Raw genomic sequence first — 18,830 nt, 5'->3', positions numbered from 1 at the left:
CCCGCTCCATAGAGGAAGACTCAAGGGCCTACCAAACGATAAGAGGCTTTTGCCCCTGCAGTCCAGGGCAAAGTGGATTCCATTGCTATTCTCCCCACTGCCCACTTTACCAGAATCCAAGATCCAGCTTATTATTACAAACCATTGACTCTATGAAAACCCTGACAGAGCTTGATAAAGTAACTATGCTCTTAAACTGTAATGACCTTGACTGTTGCCTCGCAGTGGCAAAGTTTCTGGCTGAGGTTTGCGAACTGAACTTATGATCCAGTGTGAAGTTTTATCTAGTAATTTTAATTGTATTTATATTGTATGTTCTGTATGCCAATAAAGGCTTATTGAAATTGAATGGGGGCAAATCCCAAGCAGGGCCGATCGAGGTCGCCACGCTGCGAGCCTCTGCCCACTGAAGTCGTGCATTGATTTGACCCTCTGCGGCGGCAATCAGCAACCGCACGGTACAGCTGACAGTCCTAGTACAGATGGAGGAGACTTACAGTTGTCAGTGATAAGGCAAATCCAGGTCACCCAGGGAAAACAAGGACAGCGGGTGCTGCGACCTGAAAGGGGTGTGTATGGTGTGAGCTCAAACGAATGAGGCTGATTGAGGTTTGCCAGCACCGGGTTGGGAAATCCTTGAAGGTTTCGGGGTGAAGCCGGGGGAGGCCGGGGCTTGGGGGAGGGAGGGAGCTCAGCTGAGTACAATGTCTTAGATCCCCCCCCCCCCAATCAGCCATTTCCTCTGGGGGGAATCGATCTTGGCCATCTGGAGAACAGGAGCAGCAGTGGCGTAGTGGCTAAGAGCAGGTGCACTCTGATCTGGAGGAACCAGGTTTGATTCCCAGCTCTGCCGCTTGAGTTGTGGAGGCTTATCTGGGGAATTCAGATTAGCTTGTGCACTCCCACACACGCCAGCTGGGTGACCTTGGGCTAGTCACAGCTGGAGCCTCTCAGTCGCCCACCTCACAGGGTGTTTGTTGTGAGGGGGGAAGGGCAAGGAGATTGTCAGCCCCTTTGAGTCTCCTGCAGGAGAGAAAGGGGGGATATAAATCCAAACTCCTCCTCCTTGTAATAGCAGCCAGTTTCCAGATGCCTCCTGGGGGTTGGCAGTCTCAAGATTGGGCATTACTTTCTCTTCTGACCCATAGACAGTGCGGGAGGGGCGTGCGCAGAAACTGGCTGGAGGTGTGAATAACTCAAAAAGTGTCTTCTGAGTATCGTATGGACACCACACCCCAGCCTAACACCTCTCCTTGTGAACCCAGAAGGTTCCTTTCCAAGAAACATTCTGTAGTGACTCTTGATAAATCAGTATGCGTAGTGGTGAAGAGCAGGTGCACTCTAAGCTGGAGAACTGGGTTTGATTCCCCGCTCTGCCACTTGAGCTGTGGAGGCTTATCTGGTGAACCAGATTAGCTTGTGCACTCCAACACATGCCAGCTGGGTGACCCTGGGCTAGTCACAGTTCTTTGGAGCTCTCTCAGCCCCACCCACCTCACAGGGTGTTTGTTGTGGGGGAGGGAAGGGGAAGGAGATTGTCAGCCCCTTTGAGTCTCCTAGCAGGAGAGAAAGGGGGATATAAATCCAAACTCTTCTTCTTCTTCTAAGTTGAAACAAAAGGTTTCTGAATCTGCCTCCTAATTGAGGCACAGACCCACCCCCATTCCGATTGGGATTGTAACACGAAGGAGGGGATTTCAATCTTCCCCTTGCTGCTTCCTGATTCTGCAGAGCTGCCGTTTGTACCGATGGGAGGAAACCTACGGATTGCAACCGGGAGTGGGCCCAGCAGCATCAACAGCAGCTCCGCAGGGCTGTTTCAGGTTAGGGCAGTGGTGGCGAACCTTTGGCACTCCAGATGTTACGGACTACAATTCCCATCAGCCCCTGCCAGCATGGCCAATTGGCAGGGGCTGATGGGAATTGTAGTCCATAACATCTGGAGTGCCAAAGGTTCGCCACCACAGGGTTAGGGAGTGGAGTCCGGTTGCCAATGTCCAAGTGGTGGCTAGAGATCTCATGGGATTACAACTTCTCTCCAGGCAACAGAGATCAATTCACGCTGGAGAAAATGACTGCTTTGGTGGTGTCATGAGCCAGCCCCTGGAGACTGAAGACACTCGTGTAGAGCCTGAAGATGCTGTCGAGCCAGAGCATGAATATGAGGGCTTTTTGTTTTCAACATTAAGCATTGTCTTATAATGTTGGGATTTGAGGATCTCGATAAGCCAGTTTATACCGGCAGCAAAACACCTCCTCTCTTTGACTACAGAAACTTCGGAGAGCAATGGGGCTGCTACACCCACTCAGAATCCGGCCTCTCCTTTTGGAGGTTTCTCTTCAGTGATGCCCTAGTTTTATCCACTGCATCCAGCAAGCTGAACAATTTGTAAAAATCTCCACTGTGTCAGCTACCTGGCTTCTCCGGACACACCAGAGAGGGTGTTTGCTATATCACACGCATCTAGGAACTTATGTAATGGATCACGTTGAACAAATCCCATCTAAGGAAGTTAGGGTTAGGGGAAGGGTTAGCAATATGCAATTATGTGTGTCCAATTGACCCTTTGACTGTGAAAATGATGACATCACCATTCTTTGCCTGCCAATCTTGCTACAAGTCTTATTTTGCATGTTCTGTCTCACACACAGCAATCCTGTGTGTATAAACAGATTTATTCATGTTGTATACAAAACTACTCCTACTTAATACTTACTCCTACTCTAATACCCTTTCTCCTGTCCTGCCCTTCATCTTTTCTCTCCCCTTTCTTATTTTATTTTTTCCCTTTCCCCAAGCCAGTATGAATGGAGTTGTGAGTATGGACTTATCATCCCTCCCTTAGGATGCTGTGTGGTAAAGGCAAATTTTGTATGGTTTGGAAGTATTTATTATGTTTTTATGTTGTACGACACCCTAAGCCCATATACCTGGAGACAGCAGGGTCGTCGTTGAAAAAGAACATGAGAAGGTAATTAAATACCATGATTTGAAAATTGAGATTCAGCGACTGTGGCCCAAACCAGCTGAGGTCGTCCCGGGGGTAATCGGCACCCTAGGCGCCATTCCGAAAACACTACGGCGGCACTTGAAACATCTTCAAATGGACAAAATCAACATCAGTCAAATTCAGAAGCCAGCCCTGCTGGGATCCACATGAATACTACGCCAAATACATTACAATGTCCTAGCCCACTGTATGAATTGCAATGAAAAGCCATCAACCAGCTAAAGAACTGGAAGCTGTGATAGTAAACAAAATCAAATAATAATAATAAATCAGTGTAGCATTCTGCTGGAATCTGCACAAATACTACACCAACATATTACAGTGTTAGTTTTCCAGGCTGTGTGGCCGTGGTCTGGGGGATCTTGTTCCTAACATGGATCTTGTTCCTAATGTTCACCTGCATCTGTGGCTGGCATCTTCAGAGGTGTATCACAAAGAGAAGTGTGCTACACACTGTGTCCAGCCTTCGACAATACATATTACAGTGTCCTAGGCCTCTGGTTGAGGCTCGAATTGTAATGAAAGGCCAACAACCAGCTAAAGATCTGGCAGCTGAGAGATTAAACAACAATAAATGGAAACAATGTATAAACCAAAACGACATAAGGCCAATGACCTGGATAGCCCAGACTAGCCTGATCTCATCAGACCTCAAATGCTAAGCAGGGCTGACCCTGGTTAGTACTTGGATAGGAGATCACCAGAGAAATCCAGGGTTGCTACCCAGAGGCAAACCACTTCTGTTTGTCTCTTGCCTTGAAAACTCTACAGGGTTGTTGTAAGTTGGCCTTGAAGCCATTTTTTTATCACCACTGTTTACTTTGGTCTAGATGCCCCTGAAACTACATACTTGCTACACTGAGAAAGTCTGGGATTCCCAGCCTAGGGCCCAGGTATCTGTTGCAAAGGATATGCACACAGACCTGACAACCTCATGATGGGATTCCGTCCAATTTTATACCACAGATCCCTTCGGGGATAACTAGGGGTTTTCTTTCCGATCTCCCTTCTCCAAAAAAAAAAGACACCAGCCGAGGGCCCTCCCATCTTCCAGACAGTCTTTATTGTTTCTGATAGAAAAGACATTCTCTCATCTCCTTGGCAACACCAGCCTTCCAAGCCCGCAGTCCTGGACTGCTTATCCGTTAATGGTTGCCGAGGAAGATTCAGCGTCTAGAGATACAGCAGCAAAGAATAGTCTGCCTAAACCTGAGTGTTTCTAACAGCGCTTTTTGCATCAGTCAACAGGACAGCGGCATTTGGTCCACACGCATGAAGCTGCCTGATGCTGAACCAGACCGACAGTCGGTATTGTCTACTCGGACCGGCAGCCACTCTCCAGGGTCACACCTAGAGGTCTTTCGCATCACCTCCTGCCTGATCTTTTTAACTGGAGATGCCGGGGATTGAACCAGGGAACTTCCGCATGCCAAGCCGAGGCTCTGCCACCGAGCCAAGGACCCCCCTCAACGAAGCTGCATTAAGTCAAAGCCTTGGCTTCTCCAGCTCAGTACTCAGATGGGCAGCCGCTCTGCAGGATCTCAGGCAGAGGTCTTTCATGTCACCCACACCTGGTCCTCTTAGCTGGAAATGCCAGGAGTCGAACCTGCGGTCTTCTGCATGGCAAGCCGCTACTTTGCCACTGAGCTACAGACTTGTGATCCTCCGATCTCCTTGGTTTGATTGTTTTAGTCACTGCCACCGTGGCCCATCTTTGAGTGAGTTTCTCCTCACGGCCCAAAGGCCCTAAAGCTCTAGGTGTCTCTGCAATGGTGGTCTATTTGTGCCCCGCCAGAGGGGCCTGTCGCGGTCAATAAGAGGTGACGCAGGCCATCTCGTCGGCCAAGTCCTCTTCCTCGCGGGAACGGTAGGGCTCCTCGTCGCTGTAAATGGGGCCGAAGCTGCCAACCCCGCTGTGCTCCCCGTCGCTGCTGTACGCCGTGTGGCTGCTCCCGCGGGTGCCGCTTTCGCCACCGGGGCGTTTGCGGCTCAGAAGGTCCGTGGCGGCGCTCTCCATCTCGTCGATGGTCATGTGGCAAGCGTCAGCAATCTCCCGCTTGGCAAAGGCCACAAACTTTGGGTCCCGGGCATAAAGGCCCAAGCCTTCAGAGATGAGCACCTGGAAGGAAAAGGAAGAGGAGGGCCAATCAGAGCCAGGGACCAAAATCAAGATAATTCAGGTAACAGTATTCACCATTACTATGTATGAATGCAGTGACTGGATAATGCAGAACAGGTTCTTAAGTGTAAGGATGTGTCACTAGCAAGACCATGTTAATTCATGCCATGGTGTTCCTATTACTACGTTTGGGTACAGAGGGGTATCGGGGGGGGGGGATGGTACCTGGGGACAACTGCTGCTCTGGGTGCCCCCAGCCCTGCCCCCCGCACTCTGAGGCAGGGCTCAGGGGTGAGGCTTGGAGCGGCACCCATCCAAGCCACCCCCCTGCTGGTCACTTCCTTGCAGGCCCTGGGAGGGAGGCGGGGGGGAGGGTGCCTCAGCAGGTGGCTCAGGAGGTGGCCTACCACCACGGTGCCAGTCCAAGCTGCCTCCGCCCCCACCCCTGAGGACCTGGGAGGGGAAGGAGGCCGTTCGGACAGGCAGCGCATACCGCCCACGGGGGCATGGAGGTTCAAATGACCTACCAGGTCGGTGCGGGGGAGGGAGCGATTTTGCAGGGCGGGGCGCCAGTGCGCCCGGGGTCATTTGACCCACCCTGTCCCTGTGGGTAGTGCACCCCTGTATGGGTATGAAAGCTGGTCAAGGAAGAAGCGTAGATTTGTTTGAAACATGGGCCCTTTCCGCACGGGCCAAATACAGCATCCCTGGGAGACCGTTTGCATGGCAGCAGCGCCGGCCTCGCAACTCCCGTGGCGCAAAGCCGCTGTTTCCGAACCTCGCTGCCGGACCGAGGTTTTTCGGAAACAGCAGCTTCCAACCGGTGCCATGTGAACGGCAGCGGCTGGAAGGCGCCATTCCCCCCCCTTTCCCAAACGCCTTACCGTCCCTCCGGCTTTCCGGCGTGTTGCACAGATCAGGGGACACACACCCCCTGCCCTGCGACTCCAGAGCTGTCGCACAGGGCAGGGGGGCGAGGACCCTGGCCTGTGCAACGTGCCGGAAGGCCGGAGGGACGGTAAGGCTTTCGGGGGATGACGCAGCCTTTGAGCAGGCTGCGCCATCTTCCCCACCCCTACCGGGACCGTCTGTGCGAACAGTGTTCCAGATCCTGTGAATTGCCAAAAAGACAAATAATTGGGTTCTGTGTCAAATCAAGCCTCAGCTTTCCCTATAAGATAAAATGACTAAACAGAGAAGATAAAAGTCATCGCAAAAGCAGGAGGCAGCAAAGAAAGAGGAAGACCCAACACAGGTGGGGAGACTGCATGAACATAAGAACATAAGAACAAGCCAGCTGGATCAGACCAGAGTCCATCTAGTCCAGCTCTCTGCTACTCGCAGTGGCCCACCAGGTGCCTTTGGGAGCTCACATGTAGGATGTGAACGCAATGGCCTTCTGTGGCTGTTGCTCCCGATCACCTGGTCTGTTAAGGCATTTACAATCTCAGATCAAAGAGGATCAAGATTGGTAGCCATAGATTGACTTCTCCTCCATAAATCTGTCCAAGCCCTTTTTAAAGCTATCCAGGTTAGTGGCCATCACCACTTCCTGTGGCAGCATATTCCAAACACCAATCACACGTTGCGTGAAGAAGTGTTTCCTTTTATTAGTTCTAATTCTTCCCCCCAGCATTTTCAATGGATGCCCCCTGGTTCTAGTATTGTGAGAAAGAGTGAAAAATTTCCATGAAGGAATCCACGGCCCCCATTCCGCAAGATCTCAGCAAGGAGGAAAAGGAGTGGGGTGTTTGGGAGGACCCGGATTCACAGGAAGTGACTCGATGGCACTTCGCACACGCACAGTCAGAGCTGCTTCATGGAGGCGGATGCTCATTTCAGACATCTTATAAATAAAGCTTAGTGGCCCAGTGCCTGAATTCGCAAGCCGTGGCAAACCAGAAACAGAAGCCAGGGGCCCTGGTATTCACGGGGGCAAACTTCTTGCTTTCCCCTGGCACCCACAATTCTCCAAAACCTGGCCCCCAGAGTGTGTTTTGCCATTTTAAAAAGTAGCAGGGATGTTACTATCCTCAGAGCCGCCAGCAGCATACCCTGAGGTGGGGCAGCTGCCAGGGCCAGGCTTTCTGGGGTCGTTCACTGCTGTCTATCCCAACTCACACCTGCCACCTATCTGTACCCATGATGCCCAAATGTGCAGTCATTGAGGAAGGGCATATGGTTAGTGCACAGTGGCAGCACCCCGAGCTGCATACGGTGGTCAGAGCTGCAATGGGAGGGCTCAAGAGTGGGAAGAGAAGAAGAAGAAGAAGAAGAGTTTGGATTTATATCCCCCCTTTCTCTCCTGCAGGAGACTCAAAGGGGCTGACAATCTCCTTGCCCTTCCTCCCTCACAACAAACACCCTGTGAGGTAGGTGGGGCTGAGAGAGCTCCGAAAAGCTGTGACTAGCCCAAGGTCACCCAGCTGGCGTGTGTGGGAGTGTACAGGCTAATCTGAATCCCCCAGATAAGCCTCCACAGCTCAGGCGGCAGAGCGGGGAATCAAACCCGGTTCCTCCAGATTAGATACACAAGCTCTTAACCTCCTACACCACTGCTGCTCCTTGGTGAAGAGAAGGTGAAGAAGGTGTACAGGTAGGTGGAGACCGTGCAAGTTTCAATCCGGCTCAGTGCACAAATGTATCACTTTTGGAATTCTGACACAGCACACTGGCAGCAGGCACACAACGGTTGTGGCAGGAAGGAGGCAGAGCTGGCTACAAAACGGCTGCTACGGCTTGCCTTCTCTTGGCCCCTTCCACACATGCAGAACGATACACTTTTAATCCACTTTCACAATTGTTTACAAGGGAATTTTGCTCTTCCGCACAGTAAAATCCAGCTTCAAAGTCCATTGAAAATGGATTGAAAGTGGATTATTCTGCATGTGCGGAAGGGGCCCTTCAGTAAAGATCTTTGTGTTGGGGTGGCGGCTGCTGCCAAAGCCAATTTAAAAAAATCTACACAGCCTTCCTCCCAGCAAGGCTTCCCCTGGCCCCACCCACTTTCTAAAAACACGTGCTGGACTCCAGGAAGAGTATGGGCAGCTGCCCTAAATGCAGGAAGGATCCAAGAGGGCTGGGGGGCAGATTGTACCCAGTGAGGTTTTCACCCCGCCCACTCCTGCCACCAACCTGGAGGAGGCTGTGGGCTTGCATCTCAGTTGCAGCAGGGGATGTTGGAGGGCCTGAGTGCCTGGGAAACGCTTGAGTACGGTGGCACACCACCGGAAAAGGGTCTCTCACATTCCCCCGACTGATCTCTCCTTCCAAAGTGTAGTTTCGGAGAAACTGCTGAGGTTGCAAGACCTCCTGGCTCCAATATGTACATGCAAGATACCAAATCCTCTGCTCTAACCCATGCTCTTTGCACCGTCCATTGTGTTGTGCTTCCCCCCACCTGCATGCCCTGTTTGATCTTCTACCTGTAACTATCAATAAAAGAGCTTGGGAGGGAGACAATACGGCAGAGTTGCCCCTGGCTTCTCTCACTCGCCGAAACGACATGCTGCCTCGGTTGCTGTAAGACAACAAGGGGAACCACATTGGCACCCACGAAATAAGCCCCCCTCCGCTCACCGCCTCCACCAGGCTGTCTGCGCTCCCCCGCTTGTCTCGGTAGCTGTGCTGGAGCGGGCTGGGCACGTGGAGGTGGCCGTAGGTGCGGCAGGGCAGCTCCTCGTCCTCCGTGTACCAGCGGGACCGCGACATGGGCGGGAGGCTGCTGCTGTTCTGCTCCCAGTCGCGGCCGGTGGGGCTGTCCTCCTCCACCAGGATCAGCGGGGCATAAAGCAGCCGGCTCCGTTTGGGCGGCGTCGCCCACGACTTCGAGGACGCCGCTGAGGAGTGGCTGCCACTGTGCCATGAATCGTAGTTGCCATAGCCCTGGCGGGGAGAAGAGAGAGCAGGTGAAGAGCAGCCAGAGGGGACGTCCTCGGCAGCAGAGCTGTGGGGAACGCAGGCAATGCTGCAGACTCTTCCCCTGCAGTAAAGAGCCAGCAAGAGCAGGAGACAAGACAATGCCATAAAGCCAAGCAACGTGTATGGCAGTGATGGCGAACCTTTTCGAGACCGAGTGCCCGAACTGCAACCCAAAATCCACTTATTTGTCGCAAAGTGCCAACGCGGCAATTTAATTTGAATACTGAGGTTTCAGTTTAGAAAAAACGGTTGGCTCCGAGGCGTTACTCAGGAGTAAGCTTGGTGGTAGTCGGTGGTTTTGCTTTGAAGCAACCGTGCAACGTTTCACATGAGTGAATCACGACCCTAGGAGGTTTTACTCAGAAGCAAGCCCCATTGCCAGCAACTGAGCTTACTCCCAGGTAAAGGATCGCACTTTTCTTCTTTGCATGAAAATCAGTGGGGTTTAACAGCGCTTAACAGGGTTATCTACACTGCTTCGCCAAAACTAGGTCTTAGGTTTAATGCTAATAATCGAGCCCAGTGGCCCAGGCCAGCCTAGATGTGGTGGGGGGGGACACACTCTGTTTGCGTGTGCCCACAGAGAGGGCTCTGAGTGCCACCTCTGGCACCCGTGCCATAGGTTCGCCATCACTGGTGTATGGCCTTGTCAGCCAGAAGCACCAGCCCAAGGAGATAGTTTATGAGGGTAGTCACGCTGGTCTGGAGTAGAACTGTTAAGATCTGAGTCCAGTAGCACCTTAGAGACCAGTGAGATTTTTTGGAGCATAAGCTTTTGGATTTAGAGTTTGGATTTATAAATCCCCCCCCCCTTTCTCTCCTGTAAGGAGACTCAAAGGGGCTTACAAACTCCTTTCCCTTCCCCCCTCACAACAAACACCCTGTGAGGTAGGGGGGCTGAGAGAGCTCCAAAGAACTGTGATTCGCCTAAGGTCACCCAGCTGGCATGTGTTGCACAAGCAAATCTGGTTCACCAGATAAGCCTCCACAGCTCAAGTGGCAGAGCGGGGAATCAAACCTGGTTCTCCAGATTAGAGTGCACCTGCTCTAAACCACTACACCACGCTGGTGTTTGGGAGTCAACGCCGCACTATTTGTTGAAGGGAGGTTTGACTCTCGAAGGCTCTTTGCGCATTTATGGTTCTCAGTGTGGCTGTGTGCTTCGCAGTGGGGCCTCCTTGTTTCCACATGAGGAGGTGCCCCGCTGATTCCCCTTAGCCTAGCTGCCATTTTGACAGCCCCCCGAGGAGAATGCTTCTGGGCTCACGGGGTTGTTCGCTGCTTGTTTCTTTTTTTTTTTTTAAAGGCCGTCCCTTTGATCTGTCACTCCTGGGTTAGAATGGAAGTGCTTAAATTAAAACGACAAAAAGGGGCCCTATTTGTCCCCCAGAAATGTCAGCGGAGCTGCTCCTGCATGGGCAGTGGGAGGGCGGACAGGAGCTGAAGGAAGCAAAATGCATACCGCTCTGCTCCACCTGTGCAAGCGGGGTGGGGGTGGGGATTGCACTTTGTAGACTCTTGGAAACCATGGGGCTTCTCTGATCTGTGGTGCAGTGTGCTCTGAAGAGGGGGGTAAACATGTGTGCGATTGAGAATCTGACCCAAAGGTAATGTACAATTAATCCAAAGAGACCAAACGTGTGCAAAAGGCCAAAACCTTATACTCTAAGAATCTTGTTGGGTTATAGGGTGCTCTCCGACTGCCCAAGTAAGAGAGCTTTAGAAGAAGAAGAAGAAGAAGAGTTTGGATTTATATCCCCCCTTTCTCTCCTGCAGGAGACTCAAAGGGGCTGACAATCTCCTTGCCCTTCCCCCCGCACAACAAACACCCTGTGAGGTGGGTGGGGCTGAGAGAGCTCCGAGAAGCTGTGACTAGCCCAAGGTGACCCAGCTGGCGTGTGTGGGAGTGCACAGGCTAATCTGAATTCCCCAGAGAAGCCTCCACAGCTCAGGCGGCAGAGCTGGGAATCAAACCCGGTTCCTCCAGATTAGATACACGAGCTCTTAACCTCCTACGCCACTGCTGCTCCTATCTCTATGAAGATCAGTTAAAATTCCAGGAGATGTCCCAGCTCCATCTTACATGGGAAGGGGGTGGATGAACACAATCCACAAAAATTGCTTCCCCCACCTTTAATCGCCCCTATTCCTGATACAGAGCCTTTTAAGCAAGTGGCACTCCCCCCATTTCAGAGATAACGTTCCGCTGATACATTTCTGCATAGATCGGGCTGCTCGGGGGGGGGGCGGGGGGGGGTGTTGAAACTCCTTACCTCATGGCGAAGTAAATAAGGTCTATTAAGCTTCTCTTAAAGGGACAGGAAGAAGAAGAGTGGGATTTATATCCCCCCTTTCTCTCCTGCAGGAGACTCAAAGGGGCTCACAATCTCCTTGCCCTTCCCCCCTCACAACAAACACCCTGTGAGGTAGGTGAGGCTGAGAGAGCTCTGAGAAGCTGTGACTAGCCCCAGGTCACCCAGCTGGCATGTGTGGGAGTGTATGGGCTAATCTGAATTCCCCAGAGAAGCCTCCACAGCTCAGGCGGCAGAGCTGGGAATCAAACCCGTTTCCTCCAGATTAGATACACGAGCTCTTAACCTCCTACGCCACTGCTGCTTCTTTAGGCCGTTTTGCCCATGGAGCAGCCACACAACAGTTCGGGGGCATCACAGCCATGCACTGCTGCTTGTTCTTGAAGCTGCAAAGGGCAGGATGTGCCCTGGTTCAGCTAACAAAGCGGATGAGGACACGGCCGAGACAAAATATGGCCATGAAAAACAGCAGCACTGTACGTCCACTTCACAGTGGCGCAACAGCCAGGAAACACGCTGTTCCGCAGAGTCAGCTCTCAAAGGGAAGGTGTTCAGCCGGAACAGGTAGCTTGATAATGCGCCGTTACACGGTCTGACATCAGCCGGCCCACTGAGATGAGCCGAGGTTTACACAGTCACGACAGACCAGCGTCGAGGGCTCTGAATCTGCTTTCAGTGACTGACGTCAGCCCTAGCATAGGCGAAACAGTAACAGAGTGGAGTGCCTCCAAGCGTGGGCAGCACACGTAGCCCATAATACTGGGGAATCACAACCAGCCACTGTTAATCTGGACACGGGACACAGTTCAGACCGGGTTCGACAGTTCCCTTTTCAGAATTCAATGGAGCCCTGGAGGCAGGCGCTCTCTCGAACGCATAACCTGCTCGGAAATTACCTGCATGCGCGCTCTGCAGGGGGGCGCGTTCTGGTGATAGGTGCCTGGAATGGGGATATCATCACAGCTGCCTTGGCGCTGCAGACACTGAATGTTGAAGGTCGGTTTGCGGCCTGTCGTAGCAGGAAACATGGGACAGAAGGGTGAGAGATGCCACGGAAGGCCACGGGCGAGGGTGGGCGGCACACAGTGTTCGGCGTAACCCGCTCGTCTTCAGATGATGGCCCCTCACCCGCCCGCTTTCCCATCCAGCGTTCCTTAAACATTCTGAACTTGGATACTGCTTCTAAATTTATGCTTCTCCCGCCCCAGCCCGCCACCGACCATCTGTTCTGCAGGTGAGGATGCAGCGATGGTGCATAATTGCGTGAGCGCCGTCTGCAGTGGCTTCCAAGATTTGGGACATGCTGCAGCGGCTTCTTGCTTGGAGGAAAAGTAATGTGAGAGCGGGGGGGGGGGGGGTCAGGGGAAGAAGACGATTCCCACAGAGCCCCTCCCTCCCTCCATCCCTCCCTCCATCCAAACAACCGAGTCCTGACTCTTATTTCGCACCTCCATCCCTATCTGCTTTGGAGAGATTTTGGGCCTGTTTGGCTAGGGTGGAGTCTAACAGAACCCCGCCCACCAGTGATCTCTGCAGCTCATTGGGTGCTTAACAGACCACTTTATTCCCCTGTGGGTTTTTCCCCAGGGGCTTGAATGCCCCCAACCCCACCCCTTAGGGCAGTGGTGGCGAACCTTTGGCACTCCAGATGTTATGGACTACAATTCCCATCAGCCCCTACAATTGGCCATGCTGGCAGGGACTGATGGGAATTGTAGTCCGTAACATCTGGAGTGCCAAAGGTTCGCCACCACGGCCTAAGGGAAATGCCTGGGAGAACAGGAGGCAGAAAATGTCTCCTAGACACGCGCATTTTGGTACCTGGGGACTGGGGGAAACCCTGTTCAGACATCCCCTCCTACTCTACCGTGACAGTTTCTGCTGGCTGGACCTTTGGTATTCACTCTGGCCCTTTCCCCACTTACCGTAAGCCCCGCGCTACTCTCCTAAAGTAGCACGGGGTCCCAGCCTCCCACTCCCCCCCACTTCAGGGGCTGGCCCGAGAGCACTTGCCCAGCCGCCCGGCGGCTGCCTCTCTCGCGCCCCCTCAGCGCGTGTAATTCCTGGCGCCTTTTCAAATGGCGCCTTTTGATGACCCGCAGAGCGCAGGGTAGGTGGGGAAGCTGGGGCGCGTGCCAGGAATTGCGCGCGCTGGGAATTGCGCGCAGCAACTCTCTGACAAGGGTAAGTGGGGAAAGGGCCTCTGTTAGATTCCATCTATACAATAGATGTGTTAGATTCCATCTATACAATAGATGTGTGTTCCTGCATGGAAGGGGGTTGGACTTGATGGTCCTTGGGGTCTCTTCCAACTCTATGATTCTAAGAATACCGGTGACCAGAGTCTAGGGTTTCTCCTGACCTGACTGGTGGTCAGACTTTCCAAGTGGGAAGATGGGAGGCCTTCCATCCCACGATGCTTTTTGCCAGCAGAAATAGTCATAGAGGGAAGGTGGACTGTTTGCATCCTCTTTGGGCTCCACAGGTCTTTGGTCATATGATACAAGGACACGTGGAGCTGGGGTCCCCTCCCCTCCCCACCATGGCTGTTCCTGCTGGCCTGGGAGGGAGGGCTGAGGCCCTTCTTGCCTCTCACAGTGCTTATAAGACTCCACAAGCAACTGAAGAAGAAGAAGAAGAGTTTGGAATTATACCCCACTTTTCACACCTGCAGAGTCTCAAAGCAGCTTATAAACTCCTTCCCTTCTCTCCCCACAACAGACACCCTTGTGAGGTAGGTCGGGCTGAGAGAGCTCAGAGAGAACTGTGACTGGCCCAAGATCACCTAGCACTGTGGTGGCGAACCTTTGGCACTCCAGATGTTATGGACTACAACTCCCATCAGCCCCCGCCAGCATGGTCAATTGGCCATGCTGGCGGGGGCTGATGGGAATTGTAGTCCATAACATCTGGCGTGCCAGTGATTCCTAGCAGGCTGCCTGTGGAGGAGTGGGAAAATAAATCCAGTTCACCAGATAAGTGTCAGTTGTTCGTGTGAAGGAGTGGGGAATCAAACGCAGTTCTTCAGATTAGAGTCCACCTGCTCTTAACCACGTCACCATGCTGGCTCTCCACACTTTGGAAGGTGAGCCCCGTCCAGGAATGTGCAACTGTGAGCCAGGTTGCCGGGGGGGGGGGGGGGGAAGAGAAAACCACTGGACATAAGTCACAGGCACTGAAAGCTCTCACATTGTCCAGATAAAATGCTAGTTGGGGTGAGGAAACATATGCTACCCTGAGATCCTTGGGGGAAATATGGGAAGGGTCTATATGACCCAGATTAGCCTGACCTCGACCCCTTCCGCACATGCAGAATAATGCACTTTCAATGCGCTTTCAGTGCACTTTGCAGCTGGATTTTACTGCGCAGAACAGCACAATCCACTTGCAAACAATTGTGAAAGGGGATTGAAAGTGCATTATTCTGCATGTGCGGAAGGAGCCCTTGTCAGCTCTTGGACACTAAGCAGGGTAAGTTCTGGTTAGTACTTGGGTGGGAGACCCCTCTCAAGGAAGTCCAGGGCTGCTCTGCAGAAGCAGGCAATGGCAAACCACTTCTGAATGTCTCTTGCCTTTAAAATCCCATGGTTCAGCTGTGGCTTGACTGCCCCTCCCACCACATATATCATACACACAAGGTGTACTTTTGGGGGCAGTGGTGCCTTCCAAACAGCCGGCCTCTCAGCCGTTCGTGGCGTGAAGTGGTACAGTCCAGAAAAGATTTACCACTCGTATTGTCGAAGGCTTTCACGGCCGGAATCACTTGGGTGCTGTGTGGTTTCCGGGCTGTATGGCCGTGTTCTAGCAGCATTCTCTCCTGAAGATGCCAGCCACAGATGCAGGCGAAACGTCAGGAGAGAATGCTGCTAGAACACGGCCATACAGCCCGGAAACCACACAGCACCCAAATTTACCACTCGGTCTTGCTGCTTTTACAGATCACATTTTAACTTGACAGAGCCCTCCCAGTCCCCCTCCCCTCTTGCCCAGCAAACCGGAACCACCACCCCCCCCCCGCTGTTCTGACCTGTAGGTGTGGCGGGCAAGAGGCGCCTGCGCTTGGTTTGCCTGCTCTCCGGTAGTCCGTTGGTGAGCACGCTGTTGCCGTGACGGCTGGGGAGGGGCAACGATCCACCGTAGCCATTTTCCCAGTGACGCCGGCGGGGCCGAGGGTTGGTCAAGCTGGGCAGCCTGTATGGGAGAGAGACCCCACTGTGCAAATCACAGAAGGACAATCCTGAAAACCAATCCCAAGGGAACAAACGGGCTTTCCTTAATTGTTTTGCTCAGGCGCGTGCATGATTCTTTATTTCATATCGATGTTACTGTTTTTTATTTAGAAGAAGAAGAATTTGGATTCATACCCCCACCTTGAGGAGACTCAAGGTGGCTGACAAGCTCCTTTCCCTTCCTCTCCCCAGACACCTTGTGAGGCAGGTGAGGCTGAGAGAGTCCTGAGAGAACTGTGACTAGCCCAAGGCCATCCAGCAGGAATGTGGGAGTGCGGAAACACATCTGGTCTACCAGACAAGCCTCTGCCACTCAGGTGGAGGAGTGGGGAATCAAACCCGGTTCTCCAGATTAGACTCCACCTGCTCTTAACCGCTACACCACGCCGGCTCTCATTTATACCCCACTCAGGGCGGCTTCCAACAATAATACATTACAAACACAAATTACAAAGAGACAACTGAAACTATAGATCCCAATTTAACTTGACAGATGGCGTTCTAGGTACATACCTACTCTATATAATAAACTGTTCTTGAGGGTGGGCTGGTTCTTAACACTGGTAAACAGCTGATCAGACCCAGACATTCACGGGTCCTCCAAGGAGTAGAGCAAGAAATAGAAAACAGGCAGAATGGGAACAAAAACAAGGGAAGGGAGGAAGGGAATGAAAGAAGAAGGGAGGGAGGGAGGCCAGCCGATCCACTTACCTGTCGCTGTCCTCAGCCAGATGCACGGCACAAACTTTCACGTGGAGTCTACTCTACAGCACAGGCGCTGGGTCAAAGTACCAAACTCTTACCTGTCGTGGGAGGCCAAGCTCTCTGAGTCCTCCTCTCGACTGTAGTATCCTTGCTCAGCTGAGGTGTCCTCCGCATAATCTTCCGCATGCGTGGCTTCTTTTTGCACTGTTGGTGGGTTGCTGCCGCCGTCTGAGCTACGTCTGGAGAGACACACGTGGCTGTAAGGGACCCCAGGAGCTTGGCTTCTACCCTCAACACCCAACCGCACCTCTCAGGACCCCTCTGAACCCTGCAGCCCTGGCCCTTCCCTCCCCACGCCCAGCACCTGCTCATCCTGCGACGGGTCTGGGGGTTTGGCGGCTCGGTGGGCCCATCACCGCCGCCGACGTTTTCCTCGTAGTGGGTTGGCCCGTTGGTCATGTGGGGAAGGCTGGCGCTTGAGGGGTTGCGGGAGCCCGCCAGGCCGTTGGCCATGGTCTTGTTTTCCTGATCAGGCGACGTTGTGGCAGCTGCGGCCTGGTGGTGGTCACATTCGGGAGCGCTGCTATATAATGCTTCAGAACTCTGTAGGAAGAGAGAAACCAGATGGGCTTTGCATACATGGGAAGTGGACTGGCCCTTGAACTGGCTGGGAAGTTCCCAAAGGGCGGTTGCCCTGGAGTGCTAGTGACAGTCAAGAGCCCCGCCACCACACCCCAGGAGTACTTGCCAGGGTACTATACCAGCAGGGTACTATACCAGGGTACTATACTTGCCAGAGTACTATACCAGCACCGATGGGACCAATTGGTTCTACTCAGAGAGCCAGAATGGTGTAGTGGTTAAAGGCAGGTGCACTCTAATCTGGAGAACTGGGTTTGATTCCCCGCTCTGCTGCTTGAGCTGTGGAGGCTTATCTGGTGAGCTAGATTAGCTTGTGCACTTCAACACATGCCACTGGGCGACCTTGGGCTAGTCACAGTTCTTTGGGGCTTTCTCAGCCCCACCCACCTCACAGGGTGTTTGTTGTGGGGGGGGGGGAGGGAAAGGAGTTTGTAAGCCCCTTTGAGTCTCCTTACAGGAGAGAAAGGTGGGATATAAATCCAAACTCTTCTTCTTACTTGCCCCAATGCATCTACCCCGTTGCTAACTGATCATCTACCCTGGGGGGAAGGGGAGGGATGGAAGAGTTCCAAGCCGGACACCTCGTTTTTTAGAGTTCTCCGGGCTTCATTACGGTTCCGTACAGCAGCTGCACAGAATGATTTTTCTTTAATAAGAAAACACACAACACCCTGTTTGGACTCAGAATGTTACTGCAGGAAGAAGAAAGCCTCCTGCCTTCTCCCCCCCCCCCCTTTTCCAGGCTGTTTTCCTGTACCGAAATAGCATTGTGTGTCTCTGTGTGAAATGCTGACAAGTCGCAGCAGACTCACCGCAACCCAGTAGGGTTTTCAAGACGAGAGACAAGCCAAGGAGGTTTGCCAGCGCCTGCATCTGAAGAACAACCCTGGACTTTCTTTGTGGTCTCCCATCCATTTACTCATTAAGACTGACCCTGCTCGGTTTCTGAAATCGAGCAAGACCGGGCCATCCAGGCCGTGGCAAAACGCTGCTCTGCAGGGGGGTGGGATCGTTTCCCCATTTTATGAACAGGTGCGACATGCCTTTCGCTGAGCGCTGAGCTCAAAAGCCCTGCAATAAGCACAAGGAAGGAGGAGGATTTGGAGTTATACCCTGCCTTTCTCTCCTGCAAGGAGTCCCAAAGCAGCTTACAAATTCTTTCCCTTCCTCTCCCCACCACAGACATCTTGTGAGGCAGGTGGGGCTGAGAGTAGGTCACCCAAACAGAATCTAGGAGCGGAGAGACAAGCCCGGTCCACCCCAATTGGAGTCTGCTGCTCTTAATCACTACGCCACCCTGGTTTAGGCCAGAGGAAACCCCTTGCATTCTAGCATCTCCTTTTAAAGGCTGGCCATTGACTGGGTATGATGGTAAGTTTTCACAGGGTTTGGGGGAATTCAGCGCCAAGAAGTACACTACAGCAGCTCCCTCCTTCCCTCCCTCCCTCCCAGAAGAAGAAGAAGAGTTGGATTTATATCCCCCCCCCCATTCTCTCCTGTAAGGTCACCCAGCAGGAATGTGTTGGAGTGCACAAGCTAACCTAGGTCGAATCCCCACTTGAAATTTGCACGCAGATCCAAACCTGTTAGTTGTGAAACCGTGTCCTCTTTATCGGAGTCCCCACCACCACCACCACCACTGCAGCAAGCACACAGCAGATACACCCAGTTGCAGAACTCTTAGCAATCCCCACTACCAGGAGAGCTCGCTTCGCTGGTCTCCCCTGATTGGCTGGCATGCCTTGATGGTGCGGGACCTTTTCCCACTGCAGAAACGTACATTGTAGGGGCGCGATAAAAAAAAAACAGCATGTAAAAGTTTAACATTTAACTGTGCAAACAGTTAATCGTTACCTGTGTAAACCATTAAAGATTCAAAGTTACACGTTTG

General features: G+C 52.7%; 1 protein-coding gene across 1 annotated transcript in view; it reads right to left on the bottom strand.

The window, feature by feature from the left end:
* Positions 1–4,057: 4,057 nt before the first annotated feature.
* CACNA1F (calcium voltage-gated channel subunit alpha1 F) overlaps positions 4,058–18,830 on the bottom strand; it is a 132,641-nt gene continuing 117,868 nt past the window's right edge. Inside the window, exons 44-49 of the mRNA XM_048488608.1 lie at positions 16,662–16,900; positions 16,396–16,536; positions 15,391–15,554; positions 12,260–12,372; positions 8,710–9,015; positions 4,058–5,130 (exon numbers count right to left, since the gene is read on the bottom strand). Coding sequence (XP_048344565.1) covers positions 4,822–5,130; positions 8,710–9,015; positions 12,260–12,372; positions 15,391–15,554; positions 16,396–16,536; positions 16,662–16,900 — 1,272 coding nt within the window. The 3' untranslated portion in view covers positions 4,058–4,821. The remainder of the gene's footprint in view (positions 5,131–8,709; positions 9,016–12,259; positions 12,373–15,390; positions 15,555–16,395; positions 16,537–16,661; positions 16,901–18,830) is intronic.

This window comes from Sphaerodactylus townsendi, linkage group LG03 (genome assembly GCF_021028975.2).
Source record: "Sphaerodactylus townsendi isolate TG3544 linkage group LG03, MPM_Stown_v2.3, whole genome shotgun sequence".
In the NCBI taxonomy this organism is placed as follows: domain Eukaryota; kingdom Metazoa; phylum Chordata; class Lepidosauria; order Squamata; family Sphaerodactylidae; genus Sphaerodactylus; species Sphaerodactylus townsendi.
The sequence above is the reverse complement of the archived record's forward strand: the minus strand, read 5'-3'. Positions and strand labels throughout refer to the sequence as shown.